The 15,131-nt window shown below is 34.7% G+C and overlaps 2 protein-coding genes across 4 annotated transcripts; both read left to right on the top strand.

The window, feature by feature from the left end:
- Positions 1 to 830: 830 nt before the first annotated feature.
- On the top strand, positions 831 to 7,138 carry LOC123918662. Its single transcript, XM_045970753.1, has 13 exons — positions 831 to 1,414; positions 2,087 to 2,592; positions 3,175 to 3,377; positions 3,457 to 3,654; positions 3,888 to 3,959; positions 4,082 to 4,177; positions 4,297 to 4,376; positions 4,551 to 4,629; positions 4,751 to 4,961; positions 5,456 to 5,652; positions 5,779 to 5,884; positions 6,083 to 6,172; positions 6,316 to 7,138. Exons 2-13 carry the CDS (start codon positions 2,091 to 2,093, stop codon positions 7,005 to 7,007), a joined length of 2,526 nt encoding a protein of 841 aa, XP_045826709.1. The 5' UTR covers positions 831 to 1,414; positions 2,087 to 2,090; the 3' UTR covers positions 7,008 to 7,138.
- Positions 7,139 to 7,276: 138 nt separating this feature from the next.
- LOC123918661 lies at positions 7,277 to 12,971 on the top strand. Of its 3 annotated transcripts, XM_045970751.1 has the most exons (14): positions 7,277 to 7,575; positions 7,877 to 7,878; positions 7,942 to 8,462; positions 8,894 to 9,096; positions 9,177 to 9,374; positions 9,602 to 9,673; positions 9,813 to 9,908; positions 10,064 to 10,143; positions 10,259 to 10,337; positions 10,409 to 10,619; positions 11,052 to 11,248; positions 11,404 to 11,509; positions 11,763 to 11,852; positions 11,993 to 12,935. In XM_045970751.1, exons 3-14 carry the CDS (start codon positions 7,946 to 7,948, stop codon positions 12,724 to 12,726), a joined length of 2,583 nt encoding a protein of 860 aa, XP_045826707.1. In that variant the 5' UTR covers positions 7,277 to 7,575; positions 7,877 to 7,878; positions 7,942 to 7,945; the 3' UTR covers positions 12,727 to 12,935. The 3 variants fall into 3 exon arrangements, with proteins under 3 accessions (XP_045826707.1, XP_045826706.1, XP_045826708.1); XM_045970750.1 differs by lacking the exon at positions 7,877 to 7,878 and having other exon boundaries at positions 7,277 to 7,571; positions 11,993 to 12,971; XM_045970752.1 differs by lacking the exons at positions 7,277 to 7,575; positions 7,877 to 7,878 and having other exon boundaries at positions 8,336 to 8,750.
- Positions 12,972 to 15,131: the final 2,160 nt, after the last annotated feature.

Below are 15,131 nucleotides of genomic sequence, written 5' to 3' on the forward strand. Positions count from 1 at the left end.
TACTCCCATTGCCATCCCTAGTTATGCAATAAATGATTCTAAATCGTTCGATTTTGATCTAACGATTCAAATTTTATCTTAGAATTCTATATTAAACTAAAATAAAAATCGTGTTAAGATCTGAAGTGTTTAATTTTGATAAGACGATTATGAATTGATGATTACGCCGACTACATGCAATCCTGACTACATTTAATTCAATTCTATTTTTTTGCACATACAATCTCCCAAACATAAACAAACTCGCGCTTTCAACTACGTTAGGAAAAAGTAATTAGCATAACATTACAACAAGAGAGAAAACTCATAACCGATCGTTATTTGGTTTAGTGGCGTTGGACTTGGTAGGAAAGACCACAGTTTGATCCTTCGCAATTACAATCGAGAGATGATTGGAACCATTTGATGACAGAACTCTAAGGGTGCGTTTGATCTGCTAAAAAATAAGGGACCGGACAGGACAACTTTTGTTGTACTGTGTTTGATTTTAAAACTGTTCCTGGTACTGGACAAACTGGGAGCCAAGGGACAGGACAAAACTTGAAATTCTTGTCCCCCACAGAACCACGGGACAACTTTTTGTCCTCAGCACAAGTTGTCTCAAATACCAAAATAACTTTTTATCCACCAAACATAGTACAACACAAAGTTTGTTCAATACCTTAAACGTTTGTCCTGTGTTGTTACTGTCTTGTACTGTTCTGTCAAGTATTTATATTTTGTAGATCAAACAGACCCTAACATTTAACCTAGTTGCTTAGTAGGATATCTTATCTGTACTTGTAAAAAGGAAGTGACTATTTATAGACTTAAAATTGACTCCTCTACATATGGAGTAACGGTAATTGATGAATTAACTCCACCACTTTCAAAAACAACACCCTTTCAAGAATGCATGAATCATTTTCCCACCATACTTTTTTCATTCATTCATTCATTCCTTTTTAATCACCCGTGCTCTCTTTCTGTCAATTGTTCATCCGTGAGTCATTGTCTATATCTTCTTCTTCTCTCTCCCCTGCACAAAAAAATTCTTTATATCTATATATAAACTTGTTTTGGTTACTTTCTATATATGTTTCCTAATAATTCTCATTTTCTTTCCTTTCACGAGATCATTATACTTTATTATTAGCTGCATTCTAATCTCCTTTGTTTTCTACTTCACTGCCTATATATATAGATTCTCTCATTCACATGTCTTTATCTTGTTTTCATTCCATTTTCTCTTAGCTTTTTACTCAACTTTTGTGGCATGTCTTTCTCATTTTTTCAATTACCAACTCCAAAACAAACTCTTAAAGCCTTACTTATTTTTTTGGCTTTTTCTCTTTTGCTTTGCTTATAATTCAGTTCTTTACACTTTCCTCTCTGTTTACATCTACCTTAATTCAGCTTGGTTCTCTGGTGACAGGTGAGTAATGCATTATGTTTTTTCTTTGTTCTTTATAAGTTTTGTTTATAGATTAAGGTTCTGTTTGGATAAACGGCTTAATTTGCAGTTTATAGTATAAGCGCTTATGTATAAGTTATTTCTATTACAAATGGTAAATAAATTTAAGTTTTTTTTTTTTTTGTATAAGCTATCTCGAAGAGCTTATGGAAATAAGTCTGAAAATAGCTTTTGAAATTTATAAACATGTCACAAGTTGTTTCCATAATTTCTTCTGAGCAGTCTCATAAGTGTTTATGTTAATAGATATGGTCAAATAAGACAATCCAAATAGACAGTAAGTTTTTTTCCTGTGTAAGTTTTGTTTATAGATAAAGCTTCTGTTTGGATAAACGATTTAATTTGTAGTTTATAGTATAAGCGCTTATATATAAGGTACTTCTGTTACAAATGGTAAAATAAAGTAAAGTTTTTTGCATAAGCTATTTTGAAGAGCTTATGAAAATAAGCTGCAAATAGTTTATGAAAATAAGTTGAAAACAACTTATCAAGTGTCATAAAGTGTTTCCATAAGTTCTTCCAAATAGTTTCACTAGTGCTTATGTTAATAGATAAGGACAAATAAGTCAATCCAAACAGGCCCTACGGTTTCTTTCTATTAATATATTTGTGTTTTTACTTTGAAATTTTCAGAAAAATGAAGGCTTTTGTGTGTTTGCTTATGGCCCTTATGGTGTATGATTGTGCTGCTGTTAGCAAAGAATGCACAAACATTCCGACTCAATCGCATACGCTTCGGTACGAGTTGTTGGCATCAAAGAATGAGACATGGAAGAAAGAAGTGATGTCTCATTATCATTTGACACCAACTGATGAATCAGCTTGGGCAGATTTGCTTCCAAGGAAGTTGTTATCAGTAGAACAAAAAAATGATTGGGCTGTTATGTATAGAAAAATTAAGAATATGGGTGTTTTTAAGCCACCTGTTGGATTTCTCAAAGTAGTGCCTCTTGAGGATGTGAGGTTGCTAGAAGGTTCAATTCATGCCGTGGCGCAGCAGACTAATTTGGAGTATCTGTTGATGTTAGATGTTGATAGGTTACTTTGGAACTTCAGGCACACGGCTGGTTTACCGACTCCTGGTACGCCTTATGGAGGATGGGAGGCGCCTGATCAGGAACTCAGAGGACATTTTGTTGGTGAGTTTCTTTATTTCATTCATTACCTTTTTTATGTTCTTTATTGGTAATAAGGAGAAAGGGCTTAAAATGCAATGTGAGTGTAATAATCAGGGTTTTAAATAGCGGTTGTGGTAACAGTTGTGGCCGTGTTGCGATCCTTGCTAATGCAGAGAACGCCGTCAAATACAGGTCTGAATTGCAGTCTGAAACCTAAAAAACTGTTATGTCCCAGTCTTGATTGCTGTCACAGACCTTTATTTAAAACCTCGTTAATAATTATGTAATTCATTCATTCTTTCAAAGATTCAAAAGGGTAAAGCTTTTTCACTTTTCTAAGTAGTTTTTAGTCGGAGCTTTTAAAAATTGATTTAAAAGCTATAAGAGTATTCCACTTTTTATGTTTTGCTACCTACCTCCTCCCCCAAACAAATCTTCTCAAGCTTTCGGAAAGCTCGCCTTTTGGAGATTTTACATGTATAAGGGTAACTACGAAGAATTCCGTGTAATCCATGTATTATAACTTGTCATGTATAAAGGTAACTACGAAGGATTCAGCTTCTGCATTTCACTTTTGAAGGCTAATTTATAATTTATGTGAAGGGCATTACTTGAGTGCATCAGCTCTAATGTGGGCCAGCACAAAGAATGATATCCTGAAGGGGAAAATGACGGCTCTTGTTGCTGGTCTGTCCGCCTGTCAGGAGAAAATTGGAACAGGATATCTATCTGCATTTCCAACCGAATTTTTTGATCGATTTGAAAACGTTACTTTAGTGTGGGCTCCCTATTACACCATTCACAAGGTATAAGAAAAACTAGGTTTTGATTATGCAAGGACTTTGGCCTTGATATTATGTGATCTAAATTATTCAACATTGACAGATCTTGGCCGGCTTGTTGGATCAATATACTATAGGTGGAAACCCTCAAGCTCTAAAAATGGTGACATCGATGGTCGATTACTTTTACAAACGAGTTATGAATGTAATATCACAGTACACTGTAACTAGACACTATCAATCACTGAATGAGGAAACTGGAGGAATGAATGATGTCCTTTACAGATTATATATCTTGACGGTAGGTTAACTAGTTCATGTAGTTCCTTTAACTCTCATGTTGCTTCATGTGTTTTTATCGTGTTTTCACATGTTGACTATGTTGCGTTAAGCATAGAAATTAATGAACATGAATTCTAATCCGTAGTTTATGGATTTTATAAGCATGTCATTCAAACCTACCATGTTAGGGCGCCAAGTTATCGCTGTAAATTTCAATTCTGAAGTAAATCTGTAATGTTATACTATATGCAGGGAGATTCAAAGCATCTATTGTTGGCACACCTTTTCGACAAGCCGTGCTTTATAGGGTTGCTTGCAGTACAGGTAACTCGTATCAATATTTGTTATTATCACAAATCTATGTAATCCAGACAATCAATGTATCCTCCTTTTTTTTTTTTTTGATATTGTGAATCCTCCTTTTGAAAATCTCTTTTTTTATGTAGGCTAATGACATAGCTAATTTTCATGTTAATACACATATCCCAATTGTTGTTGGAGCTCAAATGCGTTATGAAGTCACAGGTGATCCACTTTATAAGGTGAGTTCTTTATGCTCATTGTCGATTACTGGTATATATGTTTCACTAAGTTTTAGGAGAATTATGTTTATTTTCCATTGCTTCGTGTAATCTAATTTTCTTTTGTTTTTGTGTATTAGGAAATTGGGACGTTCTTTATGGACCTTGTAAACTCTTCTCACAGTTATGCAACTGGAGGGACATCAGTCAGTGAAAACTGGTATTAAGATTTCAGCATTATAAGTTTCATATTTTTTTTCCATATGCATTTAAAATTATCCATGGAACTTGTTTTCTTAAAGGTCATCAAGGAGAAAGTTTCTGTTCCTTTATTTTACGATAACCAGTTCCAAACATCTTTATGAAAAAGTCGCTTACTTCAATTTTTTTGCAGGAGTAATCCAAAGAGAATAGCAGACAACCTAAAAATACCAGAGACTGAAGAATCTTGCACAACATATAATATGTTGAAGGTACAACAAATCACTCATAACTAGTATATGTGTCCCTATGTCAGTGTGACATACTAGTTTATATTGAGGGATGATTCTTAGTTTATTTCTGTTGAAGTATTTATCTAGACAATGATTTCAGGTTTCACGTCACCTGTTCAGATGGACCAAGGAAGTCTCTTATGCAGATTATTATGAGCGCGCCTTAACGAATGGTGTACTCAGCATTCAAAGAGGAACAGAACCTGGGGTGATGATTTATATGCTTCCTCTAGGTCTTGGGGTTTCCAAAGCTATAAGTTCCCATGGTTGGGGAAAACCATTTGATGTTTTCTGGTGCTGCTACGGAACAGGTACGTATTTGCTTATATATGAGACCAGAAGGATTCTATTTTTCGTTTATAAAATGAGCTTCATTGACTAGAATACCTTTATTAAGTACTCCTTCCGTCCCTTATTATAGGAACCTTTACATAAATCACGGATATTAAGAAAAGTTGTTGGAGTAATAAATTTGTTTGAAATCGACTTGTAAGGTGAGGATTACAAGGCTCTGGTACCATCTTAGAATTGGGTATTGGGTCTAACTCAACCCTACAAAACCGGCTTGTAAGGTGAGGATTACCTCTTACTAATAAACCCTTGTCCAGGCCAACTCACATCTGATGTGGGACTTCTTAACAGGCACTAAACGATTTGTTGGTATTCTAAAGTGGCAAACAATATTAAATAAACAAATATTTGAAACATGAGACTTAATATGAGAGGGAGGGAGTAAAATTGTTTGTAAACTCTTATATTCTCTTACCGGTGTGCTGTTCTCAATTTATTTTTCCTTTGTCATTAGGAATCGAATCATTCTCAAAGCTGGGAGATTCTATCTATTTTGAAGAGGAAGGGAATAGTCCTAGTCTATACATCATTCAGTACATATCAAGTTCATTTAATTGGAAATCTGGGAAAGTTTTGCTCACTCAGACAGTTGTTCCAGCTTCTTCCTCGGACCCTTACCTACGAGTTACATTTACCTTCTCTCCTAATGAGGTACCTATTACATTGCCTTATTGCATCTCATTGTTATGATGATAGGCATTGGACTTTTGAGATTATAAATCATTAACAACAAAACATGTAGCATAAGATCTTCATTTCAAAACTTGGTTTCTGCAGAAAACTGGTACTTCATCAACGTTGAACTTGCGTCTACCATCTTGGACTCACGCTGACGGTGCAAAGGCAATGTTGAATACTGACACTTTATCTCTGCCAGCTCCAGGTCTGAATCTATCTTTTACTTACCTTATCTAACACGGATATATGCTGGAATATTTAATCACTTAGAAAAAGAAGACAAAAATGAATAAGTACTTAAGTTAGGACACAAACTATCATGCAGAGTAGTGAACTATACATGTTTGTGTATTTAATAACAGAAACAATTGACACTTGAAACATGAAATTAATGTTTGTTTAGGGAATTTCTTGTCAATCACACGACAGTGGAGTGCCAGTGACAAGCTGACCCTTCAGTTTCCGATTACCATCAGAACAGAAACCATAAAAGGTAGCTTTGCAAGATAATCTATGAAAGAATATGTTGATTATCATTACCCTTTCCTTCAATGCGCGCGCGCACGTGCGTGTATGTCTAATTCATGAAAGAATGTGTTTACAATACTAATATTGTGTTTTCAAACTAAAATTCAGATGAGAGACCTGAATATGCATCTGTTCAAGCAATTCTTTACGGACCATATCTTCTTGCCGGTCATACCACCAACAATTGGGACATTAAAGCAGGAACCGATTGGATTACTCCGATTCCTTCCAGTTACAATAGTCAACTAGTTTCATTTTCACAAGACTTTCAAAATTCAACTTTTGTTATAACAAACTCAAATCAATCACTCACAATGCAAAACTTGCCTGAACCTGGAACTGATACCGCTCTTTATGCTACCTTTAGACTTATCCCAAAAGATGCTACCAATAAATCAGTGATAATAGAACCGGTCCATCTTCCTGGAACGATTATAAGTCACCAAGAACCAGACCAACCTCTTACCATTGTTGATTCTTCCAAAGGCGGGCCTTCTTCTGTATTTCTGGTGGTACCAGGATTAGACGGACGGAATCAAACAATATCTTTACAATCACAAAGCAATAAAGATTGTTACGTGCATAGCAATATGAGCTCTGGTTCAGGAGTTAAGCTAAGGTGCAAGTCTAATTCCGAAGCTGGTTTTAACCAAGCAACGAGCTTTGTTGCTGGGAAAGGATTAAGACAATACAATCCTATCAGCTTTGTGGCTAAAGGTGGAAACCAGAATTTTCTTTTAGAGCCATTGTTCAACTTCAGGGATGAGCACTATACAGTTTATTTCAATATTCAAGATTGATACAAACTTTGTTTTATTCTATTGGTTTGAAATAAACATTGTAAGTAAGTTTCGCCTACAAAAGTTCGAATAATGAACATTTCGTTGTAGAAAGATTAGCGGATGAATTTATAGTGGATTGTTTTGATTCATCTATTATAATCTAAATCAAAATTATCCAATCCTTCTATGTAGATTCTCTCATTCACATGTCTAATAACAATGATAACAATGGAGTAATAACAATATCTTCAACGTAAATGAATTAGAATACAAAATTGATTATTACAATTCTCAACAACATAAATGATGGCTAAACTCTCTTTTGGATTTTTCTCTCAAAAAAAGGATTATACTGGTTATGTTATTGATGATATTAGAAATGAAAACATGAGAATGAATTTATAGCCGGAGCATTCCAACAATAGATGGCTATGAGAAGTTTCTTCATTTTCATTCACTAAAAATTCTCCCATGCATTAATTTTCATTTTCTATATTTGATAGTGTGATTACTCCTTCTTTCTCTCTCCACATAAAGAGGAAATACTAACAAATTCAGCTTGGTGACTGGTGACTGGTGACTGTGAGTAATGCATTATGTTTTTTTTTTTATTTTGTATAAGTTTTGTTTATATATAGATTAAGGTTCTGTTTGGATAAACAGCTTAATTTGCAGTTTAAATTATAAGCGCTTATGTATAAGCTATTTCTATTATACTAAAGGTAAAATAAAGTTAAGTTGTTTTCGTATAAGCTATCTCGAAGAGCTTCTGAAAATGAAAATAAGCTGAAAACAACTTATGAAAATAAGTTTAAAACAACTTATTCCTTTGGTTGATTAAAAAAAAAAAAAAAGAACCAAACATACACTTATAAACATGTCATAAGCTGTTTCCATAAGTTTTTTGGTTCTTTCTTTTAATAAATTTGTGTTTTTACTTTGAAATTTTCAGAAAGATGAAGGCTTTTGTGTGTTTGTTGATGGCCCTTATGATGTGTGGTTGTGCTGCTGTTACCAAAGAATGCTCAGCCTCAAACATTATGGCTCAATCGCATACGCTTCAGTACGAGCTGTTGGAATCAAAGAATCAGGCATGTGAGACATGGAATAAAGAAGAATTGTCTTCTTATCATGTGACACCAACTGATGAATCAACTTGGGGAGATTTGCTTCCAAGAAAGTTCTTATCAGAAGAACAAAAAAATGATTGGGCTGTTACGTATAGAAAAATTAAGAATATGGGTGTTTTTAAGCCACCTGTTGGATTTCTCAAAGAAGTGCCTCTTGGTGATGTGAAGTTGCTGGAAGGTTCAATTCATGCTGTGGCACAGCAGACTAATTTGGAGTATATGTTGATGTTAGATGTTGATAGGTTGCTTTGGAGCTTCAGGAAAACGGCTGGTTTACCGACTCCTGGTACGCCTTATGGAGGATGGGAGGTGCCTGATATTGAAATCAGAGGACATTTTGTTGGTGAGTTTATTTATTTCATTCATTATCTTTTTATGTTCTTTATTTGTATCAATGTAACTTTAGCTTTCTTCCTAATGAGTTATTGGTTGCAAGGGCTTAAAATGCAATGTGAGTGTAAAAGTTGTGGCCGCATTTGCGATCCATATGCTATTGCAGAGAACGCGGTCAAATACAGGTCTTAATTGCGGTCTGAAACATAAAAAATGTTTTGTTACTTACCTCCTCCCCCGAACAAATGTTCTGAAGCTTTCGGAAAGCTCGTCTTTTAGAGACTTTTCATGCATAAGGGTAACTATGAAAAATTCCGTGCAATCCATGTATTATATAACTTGTAATGAATTAAACTTGTAGACACTAAGAACATTACTCTTGGCTGCAATTTTCAGCTTCTAAAATTCACTTTTGAAGGCTAATTTATAATTTATGTGAAGGGCATTACTTGAGTGCATCAGCTCTAATGTGGGCCAGCACAAAGAATGATACCCTGAAGGGGAAAATGACGGCTCTTGTTGCTGGTCTGTCGGCCTGTCAGGAGAAAATTGGAACGGGATATCTATCTGCATATCCATCTGAATTTTTCGATCGACTTGAAGATCTTAAACCTGTGTGGGTTCCCTATTACACCCTTCACAAGGTATATGCAAAACTAGGTTTTGATTATGCAAGGGCTTTTGGCCTTGATTTTATGTGATCTAAATTAATCAACATTGACAGATCTTGGCCGGCTTGTTAGATCAATATACTGTAGCTGGAAACCCTCAAGCTCTAAAAATGGTGACGTGGATGGTCGATTACTTTTACAACCGAGTGATGAATGTAATATCAAAAAACACTGTTGCTAGACACTATAAAACACTGGATAATGAAGTTGGAGGAATGAATGATGTCCTTTACAGATTATATACCATAACGGTAGGTTAACTAGTTCACGCAGTTCCTTTATGTTTCTTCATGTCCTTTTATCGTTTTTTTCACTTGTTGACTATGTTGTTTTAAGCATAGAAATTAATATACATGGACTCTAATCCGTAGTTTATGGATTTTATAAGCATGTCATTCAAACCTAACATGTTAGGGCGCCTAGTTATCGCTGTAAACTTCAATTCTGAAGTAAATCTGTCATGTTATACTATATGCAGGGGGATTCAAAGCATGTATTGTTGGCACAACTTTTCGAAAAGCCTTACTTTTTAGGGGTGCTTGCATTACAGGTAACTCATATCAATATTTGTTATTATCACAATTCTGTGTAATCCAGACAATCAATGTATGACATTTGGCTGTTGAACTCAGACAATCAATATTTGTTAATTTTTTGACAGATGCCAAAATTTCTGTTTTCATGTATAGGTTGATTATATATCTGATTTTCATGCTAATACACATATACCAGTTGTTGTTGGAGCTCAAATGCGGTATGAAGTCACGGGTGATCCACTTTATAAGGTGAGTTCTTTATGCTCATTATCAATTACTGATATATATGTTTCACTAAGTTTTAAGAAAGTTTTTGGAGTATAACTTGAGGATAATAACCGTTCAAACTCCCCTATCCATGCCTTTCCATTTTCTAAGATTTTTCTTGTGTTTTTGCGTGTTAGGAAATTGGGACGTTCTTTATGGACCTTGTAAACTCTTCTCACAGTTATGCAACTGGAGGGACATCAGTCGGTGAATTCTGGTATTAAGATCTCAGCATTATAAGTTTCATTATAAGTAGAAAGTTTTCGTTCCTTTATTTTAAGATAACTAGTTCCAAACAACTTTATGAAAAAGTTACTTCAATGTTTGTGCAGGCGTAATCCAGATAGAATAGCAGACAACATTAAATCACCAGAGACTGAAGAATCTTGCACAGCATATAATATGTTGAAGGTACAACAAATCACTCATAACTAAATGGTTATTTCTGTTGAAGTATTTATGTAGCCAGACAATGATTTCAGGTTTCACGGAACCTGTTCAGATGGACCAAGGAAGTCACTTATGCAGATTATTATGAGCGTGCCATAACGAATGGTGTACTCAGCATTCAAAGAGGAACAGAACCTGGGGTGATGATTTATATGCTTCCTCTAGGTATTGGGGTTTCCAAAGCTATAAGTTTCCATGGTTGGGGAAAACCATTTGATACTTTCTGGTGCTGCTACGGAACAGGTATGTATTTGCTTATATATTTGCTTATATAAGTTTCCATCGACTAATTTTCTGGTGTGTTAAGAAGTCTCACATCGGTTACAAGATGTCCTGAATGTGTGTTTATAAAGTAGAGGCAATCCTCACATTTCAAGCCAGTTTTGTAAGGTTGAGTTAGGCTCAAGAAGCTTCATTGACTAGAATACATTTATTAATAAAGTAGTTAGAGGAATGGTTACGTGGTTTGAGATGCTATGAAGATTATTATTGGAAATTGGTACTAACTACTAAACGATTTGTTGGTATTCTACAGTGTCAAATAATATTAAACAAACAAATATTTGAAACATGAGACTTAATATGAGACGGAGGAAGTAATATTGTTTGTATACTCTTCTATTCTCTTAGTCTTACTGGTGTTCCGTTCTCAATTTATTTTTCCTTTGTCCTTAGGAATTGAATCATTCTCAAAGCTGGGAGATTCTATCTATTTTGAAGAGCAAGGGAATAGTCCTAGTCTATACATCATTCAGTACATATCAAGCTCATTTAATTGGAAAACTGGAAAAGTTTTGCTCACTCAGACAGTTGTTCCATCTTCTTCATCGGACCCTTACCTGCGAGTTACATTTACCTTCTCTCCTATTGAGGTACCTATTACATTGCCTTATGGCATCTCATTGTTATGATGATAGATATTGGACTTTTGAGATTATAAATTTATGATGCCATTTGTTTAGCCTTATTTAAGAAACCAACAAAACATATAGCACAAGATCTTCATTTCAATACTTGATTTCTGCAGCAAACTGGTATTTCGTCATCATTGAAATTTCGTGTACCATCTTGGACTCGCGCTGACGGTGCAAAGGCGATATTGAATGCTGAAACTTTATCTCTGCCAGCTCCAGGTCTAAATCTATCTTTTACTTACCTTATCTAACGCGGATAGATGCTTGAATGTTTAATCACCTAGAAAAAGAAGATGAAATATAACAATCACATAAGTTAGAACACACATTATCATGCAGACTAGTTAGGTCCGAATCTATCTTGGACTCATGCACACGAAAATGAATCTATCTATACATATTTGTGTATTTTATAACCAAAAAAATCAGCACATGAAACATGAAATTAATGTTTCGTTGTCTGGATTTTTAGGGAATTTCTTGTCAATCACACGACAGTGGAGTACCGGTGACAAGCTGACCCTTGAGTTTCCTCTTACCATCAGAACAGAAGCCATAAAAGGTATCTTTGCAAGATAATCTATGAAAGAATATGTTGATTCTCATTACCCTTCCTTCAATGTGCGTGCGCGTGCATGTATGTATATTTCATGAAAGAATGTGTTTACATTACTAATATTGTGTTTTCAAATTAAAATTCAGATGACAGACCTGAATATGCATCTGTTCAAGCAATTCTTTACGGACCATATCTTCTAGCCGGTCATTCCACCAACAATTGGGATTGGGACATTAAAGCCGGAACCGATTGGATTACTCCGATTCCTTCCAGTTACAATAGTCAACTAGTTTCATTTTCACAAGACTTTCAAAATTCAACTTTTGTTATAACAAACTCAAACCAATCACTCACAATGCAAAACTTACCTGCACCTGGAACCGATATCGCTCGTTATGCTACTTTTAGACTTATCCCAAAAGATGCTACCAATAAATTAGTGATGATAGAACCGTTCCATCTTCCTGGAACGATTATAAGTCACCAAGAACCAAACCAACCTCTTACCGTTGTTGATTCTTCCAAAGCCGGGCCTTCTTCTGTATTTCTAGTGGTACCAGGATTAGACGGACGAAATCAAACAATATCTTTACAATCACAAAGCAATAAAGATTGTTACGTGCATAGCGATATGACCTCTGGTTCGGCAGTTAAGCTAAGCTGCAAGTCCAATTCTGAAGCTAGTTTTAACCAAGCAACAAGCTTTGTTTCTGGGAAAGGATTAAGGCAATACAATCCTATCAGCTTTGTGGCTAAAGGTGCAAACCAGAATTTTCTTTTAGAGCCATTGTTCAACTTCAGGGATGAGCAATATACAGTTTATTTCAAAATGGCGACACCCATTAATTTGCCTAGCAATTCAGTAGCCAAGGCATGAGACTCGAGCTTCCATTATTGGATCAAATCCAGCTACAAGTGATTCAAGATTGATACAAACTTTGTATTATTCTATTGATTTGAAATATACATTATAGGTAAGTTTCGCCTATAAAAGTTCGAATCATGAAAATTTTGTTGTAGAAAGATTAGCGGATGAATTTATAGTGGATTGTATATGGCTTAATGTTTTGATTCATCTATTATAATCTAAATTAAAATTTATCCTTGGTCAAAAAAAAAAAATTATCCAATCCTTCTATTGCACTTTTTAAACTAAAATCTATCGAATAACTAGTACCTATATATCCCTGCTGGGCTACATAAATATATGTCACATGTTAGTAATCACAGGTTGTTCTGGGGGGCAATTCTAACACGGAAGAATTCATCAAGTCTTCTATAATGCACAAGTTGTCAGTATTATTGTAACGAAAACGAATTTTATAAAACCTATCGTTGAATTGAAATTTTATATCGTATAGATTGAAAAAAAAAAATCATTTCATATGTCATCAAAATTAACGGTTTATAACTTTTTATTAAATACCGTTAATCTTGATTCGTCTCAATAACATATGAAACATTTTCGACTTTTCCGTTCAAATCACCAACACAGCTTCCCACTTTTCCAGAATCGCGACTCATCTTGTCACACAGAATGCTTCTCCAAAATTGTTTCTTCGGAATCACTTGGTCTTGTATTTCCATAATCGGCTTCCTCCATCTCTCATAATCTTTAGCTTCGTCAGAATCGCATAGTTGTAGATTGAGTAATACGGTCATTGATGATGATCAAAGATGTTTTTATGTGCATAGATGTAGATTGAGTAATAATAATATCATTGATGATGATAAAAAAAATGCATTTATGTGCATAGGTGTAGACATGATCGAAGTTGGATGATGTGAAGAAAGGATAGTAAGTAATGGTCAAGTAACTGAAGATTGAAGAAAGGTTCGAAACAAGGCGAGAATTGAAGGATCTATTTGTGAAGCATATAATTTAGAAGAGGTTTCCAATTTTGCTTCGATGTATTTTGATCCCAAATTGCAAACAAGACACACTAAAGTTCCTCGAAATGATGATGGTGGTGGCCAGTGTATGGTTGATGAATGCATGTCTATTTTTAGTTAAATTAAATTAATTATATATTGAGTTCTGAAATGATTTATGAAATGAACAATGGTGCTTTTTGAATCGAATAATGATACTTTTTATATACGGCTAGAAATGACTAACATGATTTTTCGTTTATCAGTACAAGAAAGATGGCGGAGAAGATGATTCAGGAAGTGCGTCTAGAGGAAATTGGTGGCAAGGTACGGTGGCATGTACAGTCTTGTGGAGTAAACTTTTTGGTTCAATTCCATGTCAATAGATTTTGACCAATTTCCTATATGCTGTAACTGTATTAACAGGATCTCTCTATTATTAGAAGAGAACACATTTGCCAAAGGAAATATGCTCCTCAAGGTATATCAATTTCTCAAAAATATACGGATTTAGATTTCCTGTAGTCACGAGACCACACAGCTGGAAAATTTACTTTGTCTTTTACTTGCATCTATATTCATCCATTGCGTGAATGAATGTGTGATTATTTGACTATAGGGAATCCAAATCCGTAATTTACATATATGACTAACCATGTTTCGAAATTGCTAGGTATGATGTGTTATTAGTAGAGCCGGGTATACGGACTAAGGTCCGCGGGCCGACCCGTTTAACCCGCAGCCCGCACGGACTTAAGACCAATTTTTTTTGGCCCGTTTACATTTTTGCCCGTGTGGGTTGGACCGTTAAAACCGCGGGTTATGCGGGTTAAATCCGCGGGTTCGCGGGTTAGCCCGTGACCCGCCTTCTTTTTTTTTTATATAATTAATTACAAAATTTATCAGATATAAATAACTTGGTCCATGTCCAAATTCCACTTTTTTAACCACAAAAAAAAAACTTAGTCTAAACCCTAATTATAAAAAGCAACAACACACTCCAATTTTAATCAAGTAGACAACAACACAAAACATCATGATTCAGGCATATTCTTCTACTTATAATCTTTTGTTCTTTTTCACTATCTTTTACTTTGTATCAGCTATATATATATATATATATTTGCTAGTATTTAAAAGATACATGTCCAAATGAGAAGTTATTTTTCTTGGGGGTATTTTCCGCTATTATGTTTTGAATAATTTGGTTACCTTGATGTGATTTAGTTAAGTTGAGTCTGTTAATCTTTTTATGCTTTTTGGGGTACATGTAGAAAGTTTTTCTCGCTAAAATGGACGATACAAAAATGACGATAAGAATCAGTTGAATTTGATTTTAGTTGCATTACTTACAAAGAGAAGATAGATAAACTCAATGATATCACAAACTTTATTTATTTTTATTTGTTA

Source organism: Trifolium pratense, linkage group LG3, assembly GCF_020283565.1.
Source record: "Trifolium pratense cultivar HEN17-A07 linkage group LG3, ARS_RC_1.1, whole genome shotgun sequence".
Taxonomy (NCBI): Eukaryota; Viridiplantae; Streptophyta; class Magnoliopsida; order Fabales; family Fabaceae; genus Trifolium; species Trifolium pratense.